This window comes from Barbus barbus (assembly GCF_936440315.1).
Source record: "Barbus barbus genome assembly, chromosome: 42".
NCBI classification, from domain to species: Eukaryota; Metazoa; Chordata; class Actinopteri; order Cypriniformes; family Cyprinidae; genus Barbus; species Barbus barbus.
In genome coordinates this window covers 14,879,722-14,905,712 of record NC_136720.1, presented here as the reverse complement: position 1 = coordinate 14,905,712, position 25,991 = coordinate 14,879,722, and the positions used below count along the sequence as shown (strand labels likewise).

Genomic DNA, 25,991 nt, shown 5'->3' with positions numbered 1-25,991 from the left:
AATCCACACTCCAGACATTTGCAATGCAAATGGTGGCAAGTTCATTCAGGTGTGATGTGCAACACCCTCTCAATGAGTGTTTGTGTGTGTACACTGGTTATAAGGGTCATCCAAATTCCCGCTAGCATTCAGGAAGTAGCATTCTCTAGTAAAACTACCAACCTGGCAGCAGGTTGGTAGTCACATGGATCCACCTACCAAGCCAAACATTAAATTTCCATGACAGCAAAAAGAACGATGTGGCTTGGCATGCCTAACACATGACAAGGTCACTAAAAAAAAATGTGTTTTTGAATTTCATGGTCAGCCACTCCGCTTGCATTTAAAAACTCTTTGAACTTCACTACATCAATGTGCATAAAACAGTTGCTTTTGCGCCACAGCATCATCAGATAGACCACAAGAATGATAACATTTACACAATTATTAATTGATTTGTTAGCTGATAGTTAGAGGTAGCTGATAGAGGGGTATTACGGGAAATTTAGATTAGATATACTGAAACATACCTTTAGAGCTGTGCAAGGCCTCTGCATACCTCCCTCTCCCACAAACAGTGTTCCTGAAATGCAGTTTAAAGCAAAGCAGTATAAAGCAGAGAATAAGAAAGGGATTCACCTATAAGGTTTAAGTAATATTAAAATTCTATACTATTTTGTGAAAAATCTAAAATATGTTAAAATCAATTATTATAAAATTGAATGGCAGTTGTTTGTAATGTACATTTTAACATTTCACATTTTAAGCAAACTAAATATCTGCCAATAACCAATATGGTACCAATATACTGTGCATCCCATAAACAATGTGTTATTTGTATAGCAAAGCCTAAATAGCTTAGCCTAGGTATTGTTAACCAAACATTTCAGAAGCAGAAAAAATAACTACATTTTCATGAAAGATTACAAACATTAACATTTTAGAAATATTTATAATACAAAATCTGTGCTATTAAGAAATTTAATTGTCCCAGTTTTCATAGATGTAAAAAAAAAAAAAATCAGCCTATTCGTACTTCGCATTTAAATTTTTTTTAATGCCTCAATGTCATGTCCAGTTGTTATGATCACACAAAGGAGCGTAAGTGACAAGCCTCTGATGTTATTGGCAGTCATGCGGTCAAGGATGGGGACAGAGGATAAAGGTTAACCTTACATACTGACCAAAGATGGCAGAACAATGGTGGAAGGAAAGCCAAAAAAGTTTTGAAGCTAGAATGAACCTGCTTTTCCAGCTTGTGTTTAAGCTTCAGGGATGGCTGCCTGCCCTGTGCCACTAAAGGTCAAGGAAGGATTATATGGCCTGAGGAATCTGACACAGGCCATATAAGGCCTGAGGAATCTGAGTCAGGCCATATAAGGCCCGTGTCCTCTAGGTGTGACCATTTACACCAGACAACTTCATCTCAAATCGCACACCCCCATTAGACTTGAAACAAGATTTATTCACATCCAAAAAGGTTCTACTTTAGAGAGAAAAAAACACACCATTTAAGCTAGTTCTTCCATTTTACCACTTATAAAACCTTCTCCATCTTGCAATTTCAGACACTAACTTTGAAACTACTTCAGAATCTTGTTTGCGATCTAAACTGAATTCCACTTCGGAAAAATAAGCCTTACTAATCAATTAATTTCTCACCTTGTGATTCTCCGTCAGTGGTGTCGTCTGGTAGAGGCGTCTGAGAGAGGGTGGAGTCTCTGTGTAGCTCCTCGGTCTCTACTCCAGAATCCTGTGTTGCTTCACCTTCTCCCTCAGTCCTTTCCGGGATCTTCTCCTTGTCCCTCACAGTCTCTGTGTGTTCCACCTCCTCCTCTTCCTCCTGTTTCAGGGCCTGTAGTTCCTCTTCATCACAACAGAGCTCCTGAAGCATCTCCTGGTCAGGCCTGAGTTCTTGTAAAGGTGGAGGCTCAGACAATACATATTCCTCATCCCATTCAAGAGAGGGGCCATCCAGCTCTTCCACAATCTGAAGGTACACAATCACACCAGTCGCATGTCAACAGTCAGTGACAGTAGCTTCACATAAACACTGTATTAATGGTATATGGGCTTCCCCGGCTGACTCCTACTGTAGTTCTTCAAAAGTTTACAGCAGCTCTACATAAACACTATATTAAAAGTTTATGGGCTTCCCCTGCTAACTACTAGTTTTACAAAAGGTTTCTTCATTTACTTGAACATTTTTGGCAAGCTTTTGGAGATTTTGGAACAATATGCATAGTAATATATACAAATAAATTTAATAGGAAAATAATAAAAGTTAATCAAACTAAGACATGAGCCAAGTTCTGAGCATAAGAACATTGTGGAGTAATCGGTCAACGGCGTCTAATCTCTAGAGAAGAGTTCAAGATGAAGTCATGTTTCAAACTGGCTCACAAACCACACTTGCCTCCTACACACACAGCTCTCAGCATCTTGTAATGAGACTGTAAAAGTATCCATCTGTGATCTGCAGAAGCTCATAAAAATCTTTATTTCGGTTTTGCCCAAGGCTGAATCTAAATCTGTCAGGAGTTTTAAAGCCCACATATGCTGAAGCATGTGCAGGCAGTGAAAGCAAGTGTTTAGTAAGGTTCAATACCTGCTGAAGGTGATCCGGTGTTTGGCTGCTGGCCTCTCTGTTGTCCAGCGGAGCCTTTAGCCGGTCAAGTTCCTCTTGCAACTCCTGCTTTTGATTCTCCTGCTGTTGTACCCTAAGAAATTTAAACGGTAACCAATGAACTCACAAAATTCTAAAAGACAGTTTCTCTCCGCCTAAACCTTTTGCGCAAACTCGCTATAACACAACTTGTGCAAAAGGTGAATGCGAATTTATTCACTGATGAATTGTGATTTTTTTTTTTCCTCCCCCAAATGACTCGATAGATAAATCTACAAAAACAATCATCCTGGTTATTGAAAAGCATTACACATGAGACAATGCCCCTGCACTGTTGATAAAAATCTGAAATGCATCAAGAATCGAATCATGACTTCAATCAAAACCTGTTAGTGGGGTACCTGAAGATTTACACAGAAAACACATTCTAACAAACTCAATCCCCATACATCCTCAGCAGATGTCTGAACTGTTCACAAGTGCGACAAAAGCAAAAGTTGGACATACTATACCCAATCCGCAGGCCCAAGCAATGTCCCATTGCGCCTTCACCCAAATCTTATAGCACCACTGGATGGTGAAACCCCTTAACTTCCCTGGCTTCTCTCAACAGCCTTTGCCTTTTATCTACAGTGCGCTGAGTACCGTAGCCTTGAAAACAGTGTTATGTCAGATTAGAGACACCTCTTCAGTGAACCAAAAACAGCTTGAGGGGGTCAACCGGAACAGCCCCTTGACAAATGCTTCTAGAGACATTCACACAGACATGGACTAAATTGGTAAGGCCTCTCCCCATAAACCTTCCACTGCTTTGAAAGGGGTGACATTTTAAAATTAATATACTCTAGTATTAAAAAAGAAAAAGTTAACTGAATGGCCATGCGTACTAACAATATCTACTACTAAGATCAAACTCTAAATTAAGTAACTATGTTTAAATAAATTTAACTTATAAAATACCACAAGTATCTGGATACATGAATATAATAGAAATAATCATGAAAAAGTTTCTAGCAACACATGAAAATATTTCATTATAATAAAGTAGCTGTTTTGCCAATGACTTTCTCAGGGAGGCATGAGAACTTGCTGCTATTCACATCACAGAATTAGTCTTGGGGCATTTACTACAGCTAAGATGATAAGTCTTTTTAAGCTTTATGGTCACATTTTGGTGAAAATTAGTTGGCGAAAACGGGTCATTATCTATTGTCAAGTAGTGTAGCGATGTATGAAGCACCTAGCACATTGGTCTCAAATTCAAATTCCTGGAGGGCCACAGCTCTGCACAGTTTAACTCCAACCCTTATCAAACACACGTGATCCAGCTAATCAAGGTTTTCAGGATTACTAGAAACTTCCAAGCAGGTGTGATTTGGAGTTGGTTGAAGCTAAACTCTGCAGAGCTGCAGCTCTCCAGGAATTGAGTTTGAGACCACTGAACTAGCAGCTTTCTGTTAGTCAATTCCACAGATTTGCAAGACCTCACATGAAATTCCTGAATACGTATATATTCCTAATGATGTGGATTTCCACACAATGGTAAATGTGACTGGAAAATAGAAGAAAAAAAAAAAAGTTCTCAAACTGCAATCAAAAATCATACAATAACATTTCTGCTACCATATCGGTCCACCTACTTGACAGACAGGTGCAGGATCTCAGTACGAGAATGTCGCATGTTGCTAGCCATCTTTAGAAGCTCCCTCTCCAGAGAGTCTGTGTACTGGTCCAACTGCTCCAGACTGCGGGTCCAGTCACTCCTCTTCTGCTCGAGCTGCACCTCCAGGCCCTGCCGGAGTTCACAAGATCAACAATGAGGCTCAATGACTAAATACAACACACAGTGCACCAGTAAGCCATTAATACCAGCTAAATCTTACTGAATGTGATAAGATCAAAAAGTTTAATCAAAAACTATCTTAAGGAGAGTCACAGAGTTACTCTGACCCGACACACTGCCCCTGTACATCGTGGGAATTGGAGTGAGAGAAATATAGGCCTGTATAGTTTACCACCGGGGAAGACCGCACGTACTGATGTGGTCCACTGAATACACACAATAAGAATGACCATGTCCAGCCAGGCAATTATGCAATGTGGTAGATAAAACTTCAGATAAGGGGAGAGTTCTTATATACGGTAATTTTTGCCCATGTGTGTAATTATCATAATTGGTTATTTACATATGTGCAAAAATTTGCATAACTGTTGATTGATACTTTATGATTTGACTTAGTTGAAGAAACTATCTTACCTGTATCTTGAGGTCGGCGTTGATCTCCTGAGTTTCACTGTTCCCTGTAAGGCCTCTGAATGCTGTGAGACAGGTAATGCCATCTTCCTTAAACTCCCTTTTCTGGAACAATTCATGTTTGACACACTTGTGAACACTAAAACATAATGGACCAGCATCATACAAAACCAGCATTCAGGTGTCTAAAGATGGAAAGCTGGCAAAATTAACCTCAGACTAACTGTACAGATGAAGTTTGCTTAAACTGTGAGTTAGTTGGTTACCAGTCTGCTGATCAGAGTTTTAAACTCCAGAGAAAGCTGCTCTGGAGTCGGACCTTGAAGGAGCAGAAGAACCTCACGATCTAGAGTCTCATCCAAAGAAGATGCAAAACAAACAGAGGAGGACAGATGCTCCAAACCCTAAAAAAAAAACACAGACATGCATTATGTATGATAATGTTTAAGCAACGTAAAACCAATTTCTATCAATATTTTATAATATTAAAACATTTACAATATTTAAAATATATTTTATAAATAACTACATTTTATATTTTGTATTTATACTTAATTATAGATAAGATTGATAGATAGACAGACAGATCACACACACACTTAAACATACATATTAACACTTTATTAGGTACACCAGTTCAACTGATTGGTAAAGCAAATATCTAACCAACCTATCACATGGCAGCAACTCGTTCCATTCATGCATATAGACGTTCAAGACCATCTGCTGAAGTTTACAACAGGCACCAAAATGGTGAAGGAAGGTGATTTACAGTAAGTGATTTTGAATGTGCTGTGGATGTTGGTGCAAAACAGGCTGGTCTAAGTATTTCTGAAACTGTTGATCTACTGGGATTTTCACGCACAATCATCTCTAGGGTTTTCAGAGAATGGTCAAAAAGAGAGAAATATCCAGTGAGCAGCAGTTCTGTGGGCGAAAATGTCTTTTTGATGTAAGAGGTTAGAGGAAAATGGCCAGACTGGTTCAAGCTGATAGAAAGGCAATAGTAACTCAAATAACCACACGTTACAACTGAGGTATGCAGAAGATTATCTTTGAAAGCCCAACACGTTGAACCTTTAAGCAGACGGGCTGTAGAAGCAAAAGATTGGACTGGGTGCTACTCCAGTCAGCAAAGAACAGGAAACTGAGGCTACAATTTGCACCAAAATTGGACAACAGATTGGATGAGACTCGATTTCTGCTATGACATTCAAATGGTAGGGTCAGAATTTGGCATAAACATGAAAGCATGGATCCATCCTGCAATGTATCAACAGTTCAGGTTGCTGGTGGTGTAATGATGTGGGAGACATTTTCTTGGCACAATTTGTGCCCTTTAGTACCAATTTGGCATGGTTTAAATGCCACAGCCTGCATGAGTATTGCTGCTAACCATGTCCATCCCTTTATGACCACAGTGTACCTATCTTGTGATAGCTAATTCCATCAGGATAACATGCCATGTCACAAAGCTCAAATCATCTCAAACCGGTTTCTTGAACATGACAATGAGTTGACTATACTCAAATGGTGTCCAGAATCACCAATCTCAATCCAATAGAGCACCTTTGGTATGAGGTGGAAAAGGAGATTCACATCATGGATGTGTAGCTGACAAATCTGCAGTAACTGTGTGATTCCATGAAGAATTAAGGCAGTTTTGAAGGCAAAAGCAGGCCCAACCCTAGTGCACCCAGTATGTAGTTATTACCAGCTACGACAATGGAATCTCCCACAGCAAAAAAAAGTGAAATAAACCACATGTAGTCAGGCTCATTGTAATGCCTAAAGTTTGGTGTAAAGCACCGAGAGGGTGTGGATTACTGAGTGCACTCTATGGCAGTGGAGTGGGAGAGAGAGTGGGCGGACAGAGAACAGCACACGAGTGTTGGTTAGAGTGGAGAGAAAGAGACACTCCAAATCATGGACGGGACAAAGACAGACAAGTGAATTGCAAACACACACAAAACACACTGCAAACCTCCAGGGGATTCTGTGCCAGAGCCAACTCCGTCTGAAGAGAACCTGAACTCATCTGATTTAGTCTGTAGGCCACAGAGAGAGAGAGACCTGGGCTGCAAACACATACATACACAGAAGAACATGAAGTAATTTCTGATGTTTGTGCTAGTATTATGCTTCCCATTAATAAGGTCAGTTAATCAGCTAATATTTTCATTGCTATGTTAAGTGCATTACATAGAGCTCTTACATTGTCATATCAGGCTGCATCATCTGCATTTGACTCTCCAGTTTGTTCTTGTCCGCTCTCAACAGCTGAAGCAAGCAAAATTAACACATACACAATAATTAAACACTCTGGAGTAAATTTTACTTATTCCACGGTTATCACATGTACACTTGCTTATCTACAATAATTTTTCAGGCTTTAGTTCCTAGAACATTTGTAGAACTTTCTTACGCCACTGATTCAGCATTCTGAGTGAGAGAGTGAAAGAGAGAAAGTTGTCTGCTGTGGCTCTCAGCCAAATACATGATTTGCCATATTATTATACACTGGTATTTTCTCATAGACAGTCACCACATTCATATTTCTGAGTTTCCAAAGAAACTGCATATACACTATTATTCAAAGGGTCGTAAGAATTTTTTGGTTTTGAAAAATGGTAAAATCATGAAATAATATTGCAATTTAAAATAAATGTTTTTAAACAATTTTAATATATTTTACTCCAGTCTTCAATGTCACATGATCCTTAAGAATCAATGCTGATTTGGTGAATAAGAAACATTTCTTCTTATTCTTATCATTAATGATGATGTGCTGCTTAATATCTTTGTGGAAACATATCTTTCCAGGATTCTTTGATAATGGCTCAGGGGCAGTGTGAGCAGCTTTTTGGGAAGTGCTGTGTTGCCACTGAAAGTTTTAGTACGATACATCCATTTTTAAGCCTTGCAAACTTAAACATTTGGTTTTCTGTGAAGGATTTTAAATTGCTGTTGCAAATGTATCTTATCTGGCACAAAAATACTGTCACCTAGTTGGTAAGCAGATTGCAAAAATAGCTTGTGGTAGTCTTGGAAGCATCAGCTAAAAACAAATCAGAAATGTTTAATGAAATATTTCTATAAAATAAAAAATATATATTGGTATAAAAATAAAAAGCGATTGTGAAATCATAGATACTTGTCTGCCAAAGGATAAATCTTTACTGTCGAGTTCTTTGTAGTAGGCTGTATGGCTCTTTGAAGATCTGTTTATGTAAAACTTCAAAAGTTTTGACAGACATAGCAATATGATATCTAAATAAAATGTGGTCACCCTGGAACAACTTAACAGCCAAGCAGTTTTTGAAAAGCAGCATTAAAAACAGCGCTGTGGTAAAAACGACAGATTACTGATATTAGAGACAAAGAGAGAAAAAGAGAATTGTAGTTCACCTCTGTAACTGAGGAATACTCCACAATGGCCACCTTCAGTTCATCTATCTGTTTATTTTTCTGGAGAAGAAAGAGAGCAGTTTCTGTTATGATACTGGACAAATATAATTTAACATGATTGCTGATTCTATAAACATACCAAATGAATAATGATAACACTGAATGATTTTAGTAACAACTAAAGAAAAGCTAAATTCTTCTGTAAAGTTTTATAAACAACTCAACTCAAGTTTTCATATCAAATCATTGTCTCGGTGATACACAAGATGGACTGACCTCCTGAATTATCGACTCCTTGTCAGCCAGAATGGCATCAAATGAATGAACTTGGACCTAAGTTTGCAAGAAAACATTCACCAATGACAGAGCTAAATGTTTTTTTGTTTTTGCATAAAAGACCAATCATTAATGAGTAAACTAAATTAATCCCTACCTGAAGGTCAGCATTAAGGTCACAAAGGTCATTGATCTTTTTCTGAAGCTCTTCTGCCTCCAGTGTGACTTTCATGTTCTTAATATGTGATGAAGGAGAAAAGTGGAAGGAGGACAAAGAAAATGTAATAAGTATGATGAATGAGAACCATTAAGTGAACATGTCTGACACTGGATGGGTGTGTAAATGGATAGAGCCATACCTCCTCTTGTAGAGCAGCAATTTTGGATATAAGACTCTGGTTTTCCCGTTCCTGTAGGAAACCAGAATAAAAAAATTATAGAAGTGTTCATGTTTGTTTTAATAATGTATATGTCAATATGTGGTCAATAAACACCAGTGTGATGGTGTTTATCTGGCAACCAGATTTGTTTACTCTGGTTTATGTAATATTACTACCCATCTCAATATGAACATACCACATGTTATCTGTTTGCATTAGTTTATGAGACCGGAGTCTCATATTATGGCTTATTAACATCAGAACAGCCATCAATGAGGTTTGTGCCTCACCATCTGCTTTCTTTGAGCTGAGGCCTGAGCTCGACTCTCTTCTGAAGAGGTCAGGCTCAACTTCATCTCCTCAACTTCCTCTTTAAGCATCTTCTCCTTCTGTAATAACTGCTGCCCTCTGCAGGATGAGTATAGGGAGTGACGAGAGGAGAGTGTTAAGGCATCATGTTATGCACATAATGATTAAGGGATTTGTGGGTTCAGAGGTTAAGGAAGAAGACAGGTGAGAGAATGTAATACAAGTCTGTACATTTTAGCTTGTGCTTTGAGCTCTTCATTTTCCTCAATGAGTTTCTGGTTGGTGTCTTCCATGCTTTCCACCGCCTGCTTAAGTTTACGAACCTCCTCGTGCAGCTTTTGGTTATTAAGTTGTAGATCTGCCACACAGAAGACCAGATCTGATGTCTCCCTGTACAGACACATATACACACACACACAGTAAATCATTTTGCAATAACATACTGATTGCAGTTTTTTTTTTTTTTAAGTTGTGTAAAAATGGCGGAAATTATTTTTCAAAAGCATCCAAGCATAAACATTTAGATCAAAATATTTTTTAGGATCATAAGAAACAAACTGAGACAACTTTTTCCAAAGTTTTGATTGATAGATAGAATTGATACAGTCACACACTTGATACAGCCACACTTCCACTACTGTTAACTGTTTATCTATCACAAACAAACTTACAGGTCAGCTCTGGAGGCTTCCCCTCCGAATGCTTCAAGACTACCTGAGGTCATATTTAATAGAGCAGATCTTCTTGCTAAAGGACACAAGAAGTGATTGTATACAAAATTATAACATTAACAACAAAGAAAACACTGAGCTTTTGACAACACTGAGCTTTTGAAAACACTGAGCTTTTCATTCTGGCATACTCCTAAGAAGATCTCACCTGATAAACTGTCCCGCAGTTTGAATGATTCGTGTTGGGTGTCATTCTTTGAGTCCTTTCTAAGGGAAAAAGGGGAAATTTGATTTGGAAAATGTTGGACAGAAAGGCATTGTGATCAAAACTGATTGCGGATTGATAGCAGACTGATGAAAATCTGCAATGTGTCTTTGGTTGGGTTGGCAACATCAAAATACATCCAAAAGACATACTGCAAAATTATCAGGAGTTAAACAACCATCAGATTTCTTTTTTTGTCCTGTGCACTATTTCCCAAACTAAAAAGGCCTTTATTAAAGTGCATCAATGGTAATCACTGTTCTAAAGCATAGGGTATATGTCTTCATACCCCTGGTTCCGGCAATCATCGATCCACTCTTTCATGATAGCATGGTATGTGTCCAGGTCTATGGAGATGTTCTTGTGCTCTGGGTCTAGCATATTGCAGAGTTCCTCTAGGCCACTGTCCTCTGAACTGCGGCAAGTGGTGTGTCTCAAGAAGTCCACAATGTGCGATACATAAACTTTACCTGCAACAGAGGAATGTGTCACTATGGTTACAGTGGCTAAAGTCATAGAGGACCTGAGTCTCGTCAGATACCATGCCAACAATAAAGTCAAACAGAAAGTTTGCAAAGCAACACCTACTTGTTCTGAATCACCATGACCGTGTGTCTGTGCATATCGAGGCAGTATATATATATATAAATGTTAAAGTCTGCTGCTATAATCTCTTTCATCATGCTTGAAAAACACATTTTTCATTCACCTAAATTGCTGTTGTCTTCATATAAGAAGAATGGCTATAAATGAAAGCAGTTTTGTCTCCTGTTAGCTTAGTGGTCTGGTCACCACAGAAAGCACATCAGGTCAGAGACATCAGGAGGAGAGAGCAGGACTTCATTGAGGACAAATCAGATGATGTTTGCCTCTAGGTTTGAATGCTAAGAAGCATCTCTGCTGCTGGGTTTGAATGAGTCAATGTTCTCAGATGCTCTTAGAGGTTACTTCAGTTTAACCAAATAAAAACACAAGTATTGTAATATTAGTTAGCTTCACAACCTGCCAAGGAATAACATCTGCGAATCTAAGTGGGAAAGGAGCAGTTATAATCTACAAGATATCAAAATCTGATTGATTGTAACGCACATTCCTGGTCTTAAGATGCAGTCACATTAGTGAAATTTCCTGAGCTGAAAAGATCCATTGTCAATAGTATAGCAATATATGAAACACAGCTCACATTGAAGTTACTTTCAAACCAACTTGAAACTCTTGCAAAATCTGCAAAGGTAAATCCTTCGTCCTCATGCATTGTGTGGACACCTATTGAAATGACCAGACTTTGCCCACAAAAAATTGCCAAACAAATGTTAATGTGACTGCACCTTTATTGTCTACACATTATCAGTACATGTTATTCTATAAAAAAATGGCTTGTCTTAGCAAACCTTAAGCAAAACAAAAATTTAGATGATCTTACATTTTTACTCATATCACTAATATGTAATTAATCTAAAGTTTAAATTGGCTGATAAACACCAGGAAATATTTTAAGAATAAGCTTAGCCATTGCCTTAAAAAAAAAACAAATAATTTCATTTTCGCAAGATGACAGTGGCCATACTGGGATGTTTTGGCTTCACTTTTCTATAATGGAAGGAAGTGGAGACGCATCGACCATCTTTTTTTACGTTCTACGGTACAGAGTGATAAGAAAGTTTTACTTTTAGGGTTAGAAGTTTGTTAAAGTGCACAATATGACTGAAAAATACACAGCATAAAAGCAATGAGAGGGTGATGCATGTACCTCTGCACTGTGTGTCACAGGCCTGAAAAATAGTGTCCAACAGGTCTTCCTCGCAAATCAAACTGACCTCAGCCATGCTCTCTTTCTTGGGCTCAGAGGGAAACAGAGATCCTATTCAAAACCCAAGAAAAACAAAAACCATGTAGTCACTGGTTTTAGCAAAACAATTATAATGTTAAAAAGATAACTAAAAAGAGATGATTCATTACCATCGCCCTGTGAAAGTCTCTTGACTACAAGGGCCGGGTAGGCGAGTTCGCTGTCCATATTAGAAATATCTGAGGAGAAGTTCAAGTTATACGAGAACAAGCCAGTAGCTGGGATTTTCGAGGTCTTCACCTCTGTGTCGGGCCCCTCCAGCAGTGTTTGTGTGGAGTAGCGTGGGGTAAAGTTAAAGTAATTGTCCCCAGTCTGGGCTGCTGGGGTGGAGCAGTTACGCCGAAACGGCAGGCTGTAGGTTGATGCATTTCTCCTCTCCCCTAACGTGCTCAGCGTACTGGTAATGGTATAGGTGGCATTGCCGGGTATTATGGAAGCACGAGGGGTGTTGGCGGCAGACCCCGGTCCTGGGGAAGCTGTGGGGGTCAGCATGCTCGCTGAAGAATCGCAGTCAGAGTCTCCGTCAGTTCGGACGGTACGCTTCTTCAGGATGGCCTCCAGGTTGAGGTGCAGACCCGAGTGAGGGCTGTCGTAGCTGCTGGACTGGAACTTAGGGATCTGAAAGGGCGAGTTAACCTCTTGATCTCGCCGCTGGATGGTCTGCAGCTTGCGGCAGATGCTGTCCACGGGGTTGTGCCGTCTCTGGGTCACTCCGACATCCATGTTGGAGCGAGCAAAGAGAGAAAGCCTCGAACTACAGAAGAGACACAAGTTAATGTGTTTAAAGTCTAAGGGCCTTATTTATAAAGCATGCATACACACAGATTTGATCTAAGAGTGTGCGTATGCTTGAATCCACGCCAATGCTCATATTTGTAAAAACTGCCTTTGACGTGGAAAAGTGCTTAGCTTTTTCTTGTCGGAGTACTGCAGGTTTTTGAAAATGTAAGCTGTTGTAAATTAAAAGATTTGGACGATGACTGGTGATCTTTTATTTGTTAATGACATTAATTAGGAGTCATTTACAAGGCAGAGAGCTGCAACCATTCAGTCGAACGCAAGTTCAAGATCATTTGTGATTCACATGTGAAAGAGAAGTATACGTGCCTTTTTTTGCGTACGTTCATTCTATGAATCACACATACGCATATTTGAGAGATGATCATAAGATCAAATTTAGGATGGTTTCTGTGCAACATTTGTGACCCTGGACCACAAAACCAGTCGTAAATCACGGGTATATTTATAGCAATAACCAACAATACATTGGTCAAAATTATAGATTTTTCTTTTATGCCAAAAATCATTAGCATATTAAGTAAAGATCATGTTCCATGAAGATATATTGTAAATTTCCTACCGTAAATATCACAATTTAATTTTTGATTAGCAGCATGCATTCCTAAGGACTTCATTTGGACAACTTTGAAGGTGATTTTCTCAGCATTTTGATTTTTTTGCACCCTCAGATTCCAGATTTTCAAATAGTTGTAGGTCGGGCAAATATTGTGCAATATTGTCCAAACAAAACATACATCAATGGAAAGCTTATTTATTCAGCTTTAGCATGATGTATAAAACTCAATTAAAAAAAGCTGACCCTTATGACTGGTTTTGTGGTCCAGGGTCACATTTTATAAATGAGGCCCTTAGACAGAGAGAATAGTATTTAGCAGGTCGATCTCAAAATGTTCAATTAATTATATCACACGTGTAATTAATTATACATAGTTTAGATACCGTAGATATGTTTTAAACACACAGTGCTTGTAAATAAAAAGACAGAAAACATGTTACAATATAAAAGCCCATTAAGTTACATGTTTAAACAGTCACTGAATTATTAGCTTATATGGATGACGTGAAAAAATAATGATAGAAGTGAAAACCTCACACTTTTATCTCAAAATATTCTTAAAGTCTCATTTTATATATACAACCAAAACCATCAAAATCAGACAAGCAAAAAAGCAAACCAACCTGTCAAAATCAGACTGACGGCGAATCAAACATAAAGTTCAAACTGACAGACGCAAAACGTTTTTGCCACTTTCAAGATGAAAATAACAGCTGCCTTTAGTTTCATGTGGTGTGTCTGTTATATTTAGAGAACATTTATAGAAGACAACCAGATATTGAGACGCCAAGGTTGGGAAAAACAAACACACCAGAATCTGTTCAAATGTTGCCGTCGCGGTCGGTTCACAAACACTAGCGCGTGAAGCGCCAAACAGCTGCTCGAAGGCCCGCGGCGCACTGACACCGTGCGTCCAATGATGGAACTGCAACTGACAGAGGGCGCGTGATTCATTGATTCCTCACATTTTCAATAAATAAATCGTTTAAAACATAATTAAATCATTTAATAAATAAATAAATGTAGAAATGCATAAATATTTATTTATTTATTTATATATTTCAACATTTATTTAACGATTTACTTATGAGTAATTTGGCCCTCCATACAAATCAGGGCGCATATTATTTAAAAATGTCTCAAGTAAATGCACTAAATAAACTCAAAAATAACTTTTGTGACCACGTGCATATATTGTAAATAAATAAAAAATAAAATAAGATAAAATAAAACATAAAGGTCTTTGGATATTGTGTATTGCAATTCAGACATTCTGTATTTCCCTTCTCTGCCAATGCTATGCATAAAAACTAAAAGATGAGAAATTGCTGTGGTGTTACTTGCCTTGGAAGAAAATGTTTAGTGTCTTGGGAGAAATAACATTTAAAAAGAGCCCACTATCACGGGGGCATTATCATTTTAAATATATCTTAAACTGTTGTTTAAAAAAATTTACATCCATGCCAAGTACCAATATGATATCCATCCCATAATTTCTAAAGTACCAGTTTTTTTTCTTTTCTTTTCCTTTTATTCATTAACACAATCAGTAATGATTGCACAAAACGTGTATTTCCATCATAGCACACTTTCAAACATGCTTTGTTTGTTTTAGCACATTGGCTTTGATATGTTGTAATCTGTAAGAGGTTTACAGACGGCGCACATTTCATCATGGCGAGCGTTGCATCAGCCGCGAGCGCCCCATCATCTCAAGAGGTAAAGGCGCGCGCATAGCATTCATAGCGTTTAGTGATGGTTTCAACCTTTGTGTCTGATAAATGTAGTTAAACCCTGTCATATTATTTCATAAAACCGCGTATGTCGGCACGTGCGCGCTCGGTGGTCGTGTGTGCGTTAAGACGGAGATTAACGAAATATCTCTGTAGTGGCGCATTGGTTTTCACATTTTTGAACGCATTATTCTATATTGTTTTGAAATGGACAGCAACGTAGACGATGTATTGTATTAAATTGGAACTATGTCGCATGTTATATAACGTGTATATTATCTCTAAAGCACGTTGTGAGTTACGCACATCATGATGTAGGTTACTGATACACATACGTCACTGGACTAATGAAATAGGGAGGCTGTCAGGTTTTTATTTAGTCAGTAAAATAAAGTTCCAGTTGCATTTAATGGTTACATGCTTTCCAGATTTCCACGCTTACGCTAACAGCAAGAAGCTAATGTTTATTTATTTATTTATTTTTTATATATAACTATTGCTTATTAAATCTAAATATGATTAGGTTTTTCACAGTTTTACTGTGTTTGATATACTGTATACGAGCTACATGAAAGTATTTATTATTACTAATTGTTCTTTGGCTATTGTTTGTTATGGCTATTATTTTTAATGGTTCCATTAGGTAACAATTCTTCTCCTGGTCAACACAGTGGCATCACACCGTGAGCTCATTGTGAATTAAAAATATTGAGCAGGTCAAATGCCAACACCAGGCTAAAAAAAGAATAGAAAATAAACAATATATATATATATATATATATATTAATACTTTGTTGATGGAAATAAAATATAAACTATATTAGTCAGAAGTGTGGTTAACAGAGATCTCCTCTCAATCCACCATGCTGATTTTATTTTATTTGGGGGGGGGGTCATACCGTGTGCTTAATTCAACCCGTATATCTCCCAGCACTACAGTGAATTCACACTAAAATAATGGAATTAGAATTCAACACAGTAATATCACAATGGTCTCACGTGATGAACTCACAGTGAGTGCGCTGTGAGGTTACACTTCTAGCTCACTGTGACCTCAAAGTGTAAACTGCTGTAAACATTGCAAGTGTAATGAAGGTCACTATTTGGAGGTGTGCCTTTAATTCAACCTAGCTGATTGGTTACTAAAAACCAGCTCACTCACATATCATTTCATGCTTCAAGTCACTTCAAGTTCATTTCATGACCGAACGTGATGATGTCTAAGTGGGTGAGTTCATTAGGGGTGAAGTACTTCTTTGCTATACTTATTAAAATATAATTTTTTAGGGGGTTTCACTGAGTAGGGGTCTATGGCAATTGAAAATGACAGTAATTGCATTTTTGCTCCTTACAGTTTCATTTAGATCTCCAAAGTATAAAGGTCATAATTATAAGGTCGTCATATACTTGCGTTTTATTTTGGATAATTTGCACTTTACTTGAGTGTTATTGGAGCTGAATGCTTGCTCTCTTGCTCAAGTTACATTTCTTAGGCAAAATAATACTTTTACACTTTTACTCCTTCATTTAACCCTCCAAAGTACAAAGTCTGTTTTTCACAGATCACCATGACTTAAATGTTTAATTTTTTTTGTCCACCAAGATTACAACCCTGTGATGCTCATGTTCTGTAACAAATGAGACAGACTTAGTGTAAATTGTATTTTTATTTTATTTTTTGCATCTTGATTTCTTCAGTTAGTTTCTAAAGGGTTTTACTTTCACTCAAGTATGTATGTTTTTGACTAGATTCTTGGATTTTTAATGAGAGATACATTTTAACAGTATCTATACTTAAAAATGTATTTCTTCTTTTTATAGCTCAGCTATTTCATCTTCATATAATAAGACATGAAGAGGACTCGGTTTAGCCTAAGAATTAAGTGATATACTAGATATTTTGTAAGGGAAGACATTGTTAAGGGCATAGAAATTTAAGATCAACATTGCTTATTCTTTTAGAGCAGCAGTAATGAATATTAAAGGAAATCAGGGGAAAGCATTAGCACTCTAAGTAACATTCCTTCACTTTTTAAGGTACTTAAAATGCCAGAGAATTTTAGAAATGTATAAAAAAGGAAATTAAGTGATCTGATTGTATAATCCAATTTAAAATATGCTGATGCCCATTATATTATATGTTGTAATTTTGTTCCCTTTTAGGTACTTGAGAATAATGATGTGGCTGGCAATGCCTCTAGCTTTAAGGTAAGGCATATTATATACACATAATACAAATATATATATATATATATTCATATATAATTTATGACAGGTTATTTATTATGATATTTATATACATATATATAGTGTACTAAACAGCACTTACCTTTAGCGAAATGTCCAGTGGCATCATTCTGACGTTTGATTGATACACAGTCAATTAGAAAAGCTCCTCCTCAGTCAAAACGTGATTATTTCTCCCATAAATTCAATAAATCCACTTTTCTTATGGTTGTCTCAGTGTCCACACACTGTTTCCAAAATATATAGCATATCTAACGCATTTTGAGTGGCTATATAGTCCTAGTTGTGTCTTAATGTCTCGAGTCGACTCATGGTAGACCCCTTTTCCCTTAGCATATTTTGACCTCCATGACTCCGAAATGTGACCTTGGACCCCTCTTTCTGGCGGTTAGCAGAAAGGTCCTAGCTCTTCCAAGATGTCCTGAGCTGAGTAAAAGAGAATCCAGTCTCTCAGATCACTGTAAGCCCTGTTAATCAAGCTTGGCTTGGCTTTGGGCATGCTCTCTGTCTCTCTCTATCTTTCTCTGACTCAGGTGTTGATTACGCCTGAGGTCTTTCAACACAGGCAAAAATCACACCATTGCGACACACACGCATATTTGAGAGATGCAAGGCAGAGAGCTGCAACCATTCAGTTGAACGCAAGTTCAAGATCATTTGTGAGTCACATGTGAAAGAGAAGTGTACGTGCCTTTTTTTGCGTACGTTCATTCTATGAATCACACATACGCATATTTGAGAGATGATCATAAGATCAAATTTAGGATGGTTTCTGTGCAACATTTGTGACCCTGGACCACAAAACCAGTCGTAAATCACGGGTATATTTATAGCAATAACCAACAATACATTGGTCAAAATTATAGATTTTTCTTTTATGCCAAAAATCATTAGCATATTAAGTAAAGATCATGTTCCATGAAGATATATTGTAAATTTCCTACCGTAAATATCACAATTTAATTTTTGATTAGCAGCATGCATTCCTAAGGACTTCATTTGGACAACTTTGAAGGTGATTTTCTCAGCATTTTGATTTTTTTGCACCCTCAGATTCCAGATTTTCAAATAGTTGTAGGTCGGGCAAATATTGTGCAATATTGTCCAAACAAAACATACATCAATGGAAAGCTTATTTATTCAGCTTTAGCATGATGTATAAATCTCAATGAAAAAAAGCTGACCCTTATGACTGGTTTTGTGGTCCAGGGTCACATTTTATAAATGAGGCCCTTAGACAGAGAGAATAGTATTTAGCAGGTCGATCTCAAAATGTTCAATTAATTATATCACACGTGTAATTAATTATACATAGTTTAGATACCGTAGATATGTTTTAAACACACAGTGCTTGTAAATAAAAAGACAGAAAACATGTTACAATATAAAAGCCCATTAAGTTACATGTTTAAACAGTCACTGAATTATTAGCTTATATGGATGACGTGAAAAAATAATGATAGAAGTGAAAACCTCACACTTTTATCTCAAAATATTCTTAAAGTCTCATTTTATATATACAACCAAAACCATCAAAAACAGACAAGCAAAAAAGCAAACCAACCTGTCAAAATCAGACTGACGGCGAATCAAACATAAAGTTCAAACTGACAGACGCAAAACGTTTTTGCCACTTTCAAGATGAAAATAACGGCTGCCTTTAGTTTCATGTGGTGTGTCTGTTATATTTAGAGAACATTTATAGAGGACAACCAGATATTGAGACGCCAAAGTTAAAGTAAACATAGTATTATATATAATATAATTGCATGGGAAAGAGCGCCAAGTACATTCTGCAAAATGTCTCTTTTTGTGTTCCAATTTGATCATTTGAACATTAATGGACATCCAACATACTTTCTAATCCTTTATTAATAAAGTCTCAGATAAAAAGGCAGAAACATGTGAGGTGCTACTAAAATAAGGCTTTTTGCAGATGTGTTATTATTTTTGGGTTCATCGTGGCATGCATGTTTGTCTATTGATGAGGATAATCACATTTAAGCTTCTTGAAGGGACTATATGAGGTCACACACGGCAATGACTTGGCGATGGCCACAAAGCAGCTCTCATTACAGTGAAAACTCAACAAAATTATAGCTTTCTAAGAAAGCACTGTATCCAGTCATTCTTTATACTATGTAAGAGTACTAATTAGCAAACTAACTAAAGAACTGAAAACACCATCATCAACAATAATAGTACACCTGTTGACCATCACTGTAAATCCGCCAACATGATAGCTACCTAGACTAACAGATTACAGACGGTTGTTCAATTGGATCTAGCATATTTATAGTCAGGTACTCACCAAGCACTCGTAAACTGAGGTCCTCAGATTCGTGCTGCTTTATGAGCCAGCACCTGAAAATGTAGCACCATAAATATTGTCTCAAAGAGCTGATATTATTTTAATTGACAATCCATGAATGAAGACAGATAGGCTGATGACCAGCAGGACAAAACAACATTTTGGAACACTTTAGAGACACTTACGAATATAATATCTTTGCATATTTACATAGTTGCTTATAGTTCCATTTATTTTCAATAAATAAATAAATAACCTTAAATTATCTGTGTGTGTGTGTGTATTTTTGTATGTGTGTGTGTGTGTGTGTGTATATATATATTTGCAGACAAAATATGTATAATATGTATGAAATATAAATAATTTAATTGAAATTAATGCTTAATTGTTTTTATTTATTAATCAAGGTTTATTCTCCTGAAGGTCTCTGCCTGTGCTGCAGTTAAACAAACCTTTCCCTGATAGCACACATACGTCTGCAAGATGTCTGTTAAAGATCGCTTTATCTGGAAAGCATCTGCTGTGTACCAACATCTGATAAAGGTCTTAAAGATGTCAGAAGACAAAGACAGAAGATGCCTAAAGATATTTTCTAAATGTCTATTTGACGTTAATTATTGCCGATGAGCAAACACTCCAAAAAAAATACGTCTTCCAGATGTAAACATGCACTTCAAATAGATTTCTCTGAGATGTATGCATCTTATCAGGGTTTGCTAATAAACGCTGAGGCCAATGTGGTGCTCACCTTTCCACCATAATCTGGGATTACATAGGGCTACTGAAGGAACATGTAATCTGTGAGAGTGTAATCTCAGAGTTTGAGTGCATTTCTGTCAGGCAGAGAGATCCGTAGAACTAAATAGAGGACTAGAGAGATGGTTTTCACAGACTGACCCTTTTCTGTGACTGTAAACATCTTTTGGCTGGTGTATTATGCCATCTGATGCTGAGTATGTTTGGCTGTGTTCTGTTTAGGCCGCAGACACAGTGATAAAGTTAGCACAGACCCATAAAACGAAACCTGACGCGAATGGCCTGGTGTTTGGGACGGTCTTTACTGACCACATGCTGACGATTGAGTGGAGTCTTGAGGAAGGCTGGCAGAAGCCGCACATCCAGCCTTTTGGGAACCTGTCCATACATCCAGGCTGTTCTGCCCTGCATTACGCTGTACAGGTCTGTCTTCACCATCTGGAGTTTCATCTGTGTGGTTAGGAAGCATATAAAATCATTTGAATTCCACAGTTAATAAATGGCATTTATTTATGTTTAAATGTAAACACGTTATGTGTGCAGCTTTTTGAGGGTATGAAGGCGTACCGGGGTCCAGAAAACAAAGTGCATCTCTTCAGACCCATGATAAACATGAAGCGGATGCTGAAGTCCGCCCACAGGGCCTGTCTGCCTGTAAGACTGATGTTTCTCACCTCTTTACTGCATCCGCATTCAGTATTTGATCAAGATACAGACAAAACTGCATGTCTGTTTCTCATTTTCTCTGTTTTTCTGTAGAGTTTTGATTGTGCAGAGTTATTGGAGTGCATCAGGAAGTTGGTGGAGGTGGATCAGGATTGGGTTCCTCACTCAGACTCTGCCAGTTTGTACATCCGTCCCACCTTCCTGGGCACAGAGGTTAGAGCTACACAAACACTCATTCTCACAATAATCTTATTTTGACTATTTTTAGCTTTTCATAACTTGCGATTAACAACTACATACAAATGTGGGTCTTTGATTCTGTCTGAACGTGCATTTATGACTTTGTCTATTTAAACTGGAATTCCAAATGAAAATGGGGTGTTCATATAATTTTATAACAACATCAGATATACAAGATTATTTATTTATTCATTCATCTTCATAATGTTTTTTTTTAACATGTATATCTTATTTAATTTTTTCTTTCATAGTGGTCTTGTTTAAGTTTTCCCATTCATTTATTCATTCATTCTATCCTTCCTTCCCTGGCTTTTAGGTCAGGCTTTTACTTGCCCTGACAATATTTTTTATATATATACGTGTATATATATTTTTTATATTAAAACACATTTATTAGAAACATATTTTTATGCATCAGAAAAAAAGTAAAGCATTTATTTTACCTAAATACATAATTTAAACAATATTTAATTAAAAATAAGAATTTATTACATATAATGATTTTAATATTTTAATTGGCAATAAAAGCTGGTAAATTAGCATTCTAATATTATAATGTAAAAAATACACTATAACTCTATGAAAACATCACAGATGTAAATCCATGATAGCTATAGATAAAAAAAAAAAACTTTTGCATTACATAAACATGTTGTGTTTTCTTTACATATGCCTGTGTGAGCAGCCCACCCTTGGTGTCAAGAAGCCCAGCAAGGCATTGCTTTTTGTCATCCTTAGTCCTGTGGGCTCATACTTCAGCACGGGTGCTAAACCAGTGTCTCTGTGGGCCGACTCCAAATACATCAGAGCTTGGAGAGGAGGGACAGGAGACTGCAAGATGGGAGGGTGAGTGAATGAATGAGAGAGATTTCAATATTTTACACTAAACACTAAATGAATGAGGAGCATTGTTGCAAGATTATTACCACATTCTTAGTCTTGATACAAATGTGTACGAGCTTGGTTTAATACCAAAGCCTCATAGTAAACTTTTGGATTTGTGTATGCCAACAGCCGTGTTTTAAATATGTGCAATCTTGCTTAAAACATCTCACATGAGAGTAGAATTATATGCAGAACATCTCAGCAAAGCAGTCAGTACTGAATCAATTTCGGAAGGAATGATAATGACACAAGACAATGGGGTTTTTCAGGACTAAGACAGATCTATGATTGTGAGGAAGATACAATGTGTGAAACCTCTATTTTTTAGGAACTATGGTGCATCTATCTATGCCCAGAATGAGGCAGTGGATTACGGCTGTCAGCAGGTTTTGTGGCTGTACGGGGACGACCATCAGATGACAGAGGTCGGCACCATGAACCTTTTCCTCTACTGGATCAATGAGAAAGGAGGTGATTGCTGTTTACATTTATAAAAAGACACTCTTTCACTCTGTTTTGATAGATAAAGTATTTTGGTTATGTATATTTACTTTAACAGAAAATACAGATTATGTGGAAGTCAAAGTTTATGGAGTTTCAAAGTAAATTTGCAGGACCTTCAGAAGGCTACGATCAATGATTTAGATTCTCATGGAAGCTAATTTCTGCCAAAGAATAAAAAAGGTAATTGAGGTTTTCTGTGAATTGTAAGATATAAACTCTGAATTGTGTTAAAATTCTAACTTTACTGATGTTTTTTCCAGAAATCTGAAGTGCAAGTTTATATCTTGCAATTTCAAGTTTATATCTAATAATTCTTATTTACAAGAAAAAAGTCACAATTGTGAGATCTAAAGTCACACAAGTTACCTTTTTATTTATTCTTGATTCCATGACGGACATAAGCTTTCCTACGACAGACCTCTAGTGGTCTAAAAAAAATGTTTGTTCACAGCAAAGTTGTAATTTCTTCTTTAGAGACAGAAATAGTATTTGAAAAAAATGTTTTTTCCTTCCAGAGGAGGAGCTTGCAACACCACCTTTAGATGGCATTATTTTGCCGGGCGTCACACGACAAAGCATCCTAGAACTTGCTCACAAATGGGTAAAAACTGTCTAAACCATACTGTCAGGAATAAAAGTGCAAAAAATGATCTTTATGAGTACAACAGCTTGTCACTTTCACCCTGTTTGTTCCAAAACCTGTATGACTCTCTTTCTTTCGTGGAACACAAAAGAAGATATTTTGAAGAATGTTCCTAACTAAACATCTTCAGTTCCCGTTTACTTTTTTGTCCATACAATACAAGTCAATGGGAACCGACACTGTCGAGTTACCAACATTCTTCAAAATATCATCTATTGTGTTCCACAGAAGAAAAACAGTCATACAGGTATGGAGTGACATGAGTAAATTAAAACAGACTACTTTGAACCTTTTAGGGGTAAATAAGGTAAAATGTTGTCTCTTTTAAAAGGGCATTGCCCCAGTGACATTTTTATACATTTATTCTTAGTGTTTGGTTCAAAGTTTCATTTTATCTAACAGGGTGAGTTCAAAGTATCCGAGCGCTATTTGACCATGGCTGACCTGCGGCAGGCTCTGGAGGAAAACCGAGTGAGGGAGATGTTTGGTTCTGGAACCGCTTGTGTTGTTAGTCCAGTTGGCAGGATCTTGTATCAGGGAGAGGTGAGTTAGTTTGTTTTGGATGGTTAGAGCACCGCACACTGATTCAGTATCAAAACATACTAGCGAACCAACAGATATCTGCCTCTTGGTCAACATTTTAGCCAGTTTTTTTGCACTTAACAAATTTTCAAAAATCCTTTCAACAATGTTTTTCTTATACTGATCTTTTGCTGTATAGAATCTACATATTCCATGTGAAGGAAGCTTTCCTCCACTTGCCTCCAGACTGCTAAAAGAGCTCACAGATATTCAGGTAAGACACCACACACACACAACACACCGCATGACATATTTTATAGCCCTATATAATGTATTTGAAACAGTGTTTAGAATGTAACAAATATTTCATGATGCTGTTAAAACAAGTAAAACTCCTATCTGATTAAGTCTTAAGCTGGTTGATAACACTTTCTTTAACATAGCTTATAGTGACATCATTGAATGTGCAATTAAATGCACTTAAAAAAACTGAAATAAAGCTAAATATACTGGGTGTTATTCAGCGTTATATTAAATTGCAAACAAATACATTCATACTATGTTAGATTTGAAATTGTATCTGGAATTATTTTCAGTAATTTTACTGTCATGGAAATTTTTGTTTTGTTTTTTTCCTGTAGTTTGTAGTTTATTCATTCATTCATTCGGCTTAATATAACTTTTAATATTTAATTTATATAATATTAATAATATTTAATAAAATAATTGTTTTATTTTATTTTCTGTCATGGTGGAACACTTGTTTAGGTAATATTAGAGAGATTTTTGGTGATTGATGTGGTTAAGTTAACAAAAGGGGGCCTAAAAATTGGGCCCTCAAGCGATGAAATGGAAGAATTAGGATTTTTCTTTTGGTGTTTCAATGTTTTACTTGTCGTATGGAGTTTACAATAAAATAATTGTATTCTGGCTACTCCTCAACAAGAACAAAATCCATTTTACCTCCACCTTTCCATCCCAAACCACATTGGACAAACAGAACAATCATATTGTGTCATTTTGTTTTCATCTTTGTAACATTTTTGCTTTTTTGCAGTATGGACGGACCCCCAGTGACTGGTCTTGCATCGTATAAAGAAACCTCACCTATGTCAAAGTACACAAGCTCTTCAACACATTTAAAACATGCACACCATATAAAAAAAGCTTTATTTGTGGCTCCATGGAATAATTACTTGCCACGTTTATGTATGTTTTTTGTACAAATTTTACCAGCTAACTTAAACCTAGTCTAGCAATAAAATGTTGCTCTTTAGCATACTAAACCACTCAGATGCCTCCTTATGGTCACAGTTTATTCTAATTATCAGTAACCAGCAGATCACAGTTGGTTTCATTAAAACTAGTTGATATTGCTGTTGTATGAAGTATATGAGATATTTCCTCACTGTATAGTTAGATTCAACTCTCAGTGGAACTATAAATTAACTTATTATTGATGCTGGTAATAATATGCAATTACTGTCATATTGCACAAGCTCCTTAAACATATGAAAGACATTTATAGATATAGATATATAACATAAGGTAGTATGTTTTTGTGTGTAGAATTTTATTTTTTAAAACATTTTTTCTGCATTTTAATGTTATAACATTTTGATAGAAAGTGTTAATGTTTAATGTTTAACATGTTTAACATCTAAAAAAAATGTAATGTTGTAATGTTTACTTTCAGCTGATAATAGTGGTTACAGATGTTTTTTTTTTTAAATACTTCCATTCCAAATGCACAAACTCAGAGTTATAGTTGACGTGGAGATCCTTTTTGCACCCAAAGGGAACCTTAAAATATATTTGTTTAAAGATGTTTGTACGATTGAACTGATCCGTCATTTCTTGTAGACATTTGTTGCTAGGAATAAGATTATAACAGTTACAAAAGCACAAAAAAATATTATAGATTTAGAGATATGTAATACTATTATTGTTAATTGCCAAAGTATTTTAATGATGTTCTGAGTATTTTGTGATGTGATTTAAAAAAGAAAATAAAAATAATAAACAATCACACTTTCTTTATCTACTTAACATACATGATAATATTTTAATCGTGTATAATATTCATAATAACTTAATAAAATATTTATGA

General features: G+C 36.6%; 2 protein-coding genes across 7 annotated transcripts in view; one reads left to right on the top strand and one right to left on the bottom strand.

The window, feature by feature from the left end:
* Window positions 1-17,786, bottom strand: part of LOC306861096 (inositol 1,4,5-triphosphate receptor associated 2-like) — a 27,557-nt gene extending 9,771 nt beyond the window's left edge. For 3 of the 5 annotated variants that reach the window (XM_079403179.1, XM_079403178.1, XM_079403181.1), the window contains exons 1-20: window positions 17,437-17,786; window positions 12,128-12,771; window positions 11,919-12,029; window positions 10,458-10,638; window positions 10,112-10,170; window positions 9,904-9,979; window positions 9,464-9,622; window positions 9,214-9,331; window positions 8,903-8,953; window positions 8,701-8,778; window positions 8,544-8,600; window positions 8,268-8,327; window positions 7,075-7,139; window positions 6,844-6,937; window positions 5,126-5,263; window positions 4,863-4,964; window positions 4,246-4,397; window positions 2,588-2,699; window positions 1,642-1,969; window positions 510-562 (exon numbers count right to left, since the gene is read on the bottom strand). In XM_079403179.1, the coding sequence (XP_079259305.1) occupies window positions 510-562; window positions 1,642-1,969; window positions 2,588-2,699; window positions 4,246-4,397; window positions 4,863-4,964; window positions 5,126-5,263; window positions 6,844-6,937; window positions 7,075-7,139; window positions 8,268-8,327; window positions 8,544-8,600; window positions 8,701-8,778; window positions 8,903-8,953; window positions 9,214-9,331; window positions 9,464-9,622; window positions 9,904-9,979; window positions 10,112-10,170; window positions 10,458-10,638; window positions 11,919-12,029; window positions 12,128-12,740 (2,607 nt within the window). In that variant the 5' untranslated portion in view covers window positions 12,741-12,771; window positions 17,437-17,786. Of the gene's footprint in view, window positions 1-509; window positions 563-1,641; window positions 1,970-2,587; window positions 2,700-4,245; window positions 4,398-4,862; window positions 4,965-5,125; window positions 5,264-6,843; window positions 6,938-7,074; window positions 7,140-8,267; window positions 8,328-8,543; window positions 8,601-8,700; window positions 8,779-8,902; window positions 8,954-9,213; window positions 9,332-9,463; window positions 9,623-9,903; window positions 9,980-10,111; window positions 10,171-10,457; window positions 10,639-11,918; window positions 12,030-12,127; window positions 12,772-13,997; window positions 14,238-17,436 lie in introns of those variants that run through there. The other 2 variants (XM_079403180.1, XM_079403182.1) reach the window with 1 other exon arrangement.
* LOC306861097 (branched-chain-amino-acid aminotransferase, cytosolic-like) lies at window positions 14,707-25,991 on the top strand. Of its 2 annotated transcripts, none has more exons than XM_079403183.1 (11): window positions 14,707-15,093; window positions 17,271-17,315; window positions 20,644-20,844; window positions 20,965-21,075; window positions 21,181-21,300; window positions 22,013-22,173; window positions 22,541-22,683; window positions 23,232-23,317; window positions 23,762-23,902; window positions 24,081-24,155; window positions 24,939-25,991. In XM_079403183.1, exons 1-11 carry the CDS (start codon window positions 15,049-15,051, stop codon window positions 24,975-24,977), a joined length of 1,167 nt encoding a protein of 388 aa, XP_079259309.1. In that variant the 5' UTR covers window positions 14,707-15,048; the 3' UTR covers window positions 24,978-25,991. The 2 variants fall into 2 exon arrangements, with proteins under 2 accessions (XP_079259309.1, XP_079259310.1); XM_079403184.1 differs by lacking the exon at window positions 14,707-15,093 and adding an exon at window positions 16,285-16,335 and having other exon boundaries at window positions 24,939-25,880.

Excerpts from the sequence above, each read along its gene's own strand:
- LOC306861097 (XM_079403183.1), top strand. The coding sequence starts at position 15,049 with ATGGCGAGCGTTGCATCAGCCGCGAGCGCCCCATCATCTCAAGAG. Across the intron at positions 20,845-20,964 it reads CCCTGCATTACGCTGTACAG|CTTTTTGAGGGTATGAAGGC; the intron begins GTCTGTCTTCAC and ends TTATGTGTGCAG. Across the intron at positions 23,903-24,080 it reads GGATCTTGTATCAGGGAGAG|AATCTACATATTCCATGTGA; the intron begins GTGAGTTAGTTT and ends TTTGCTGTATAG.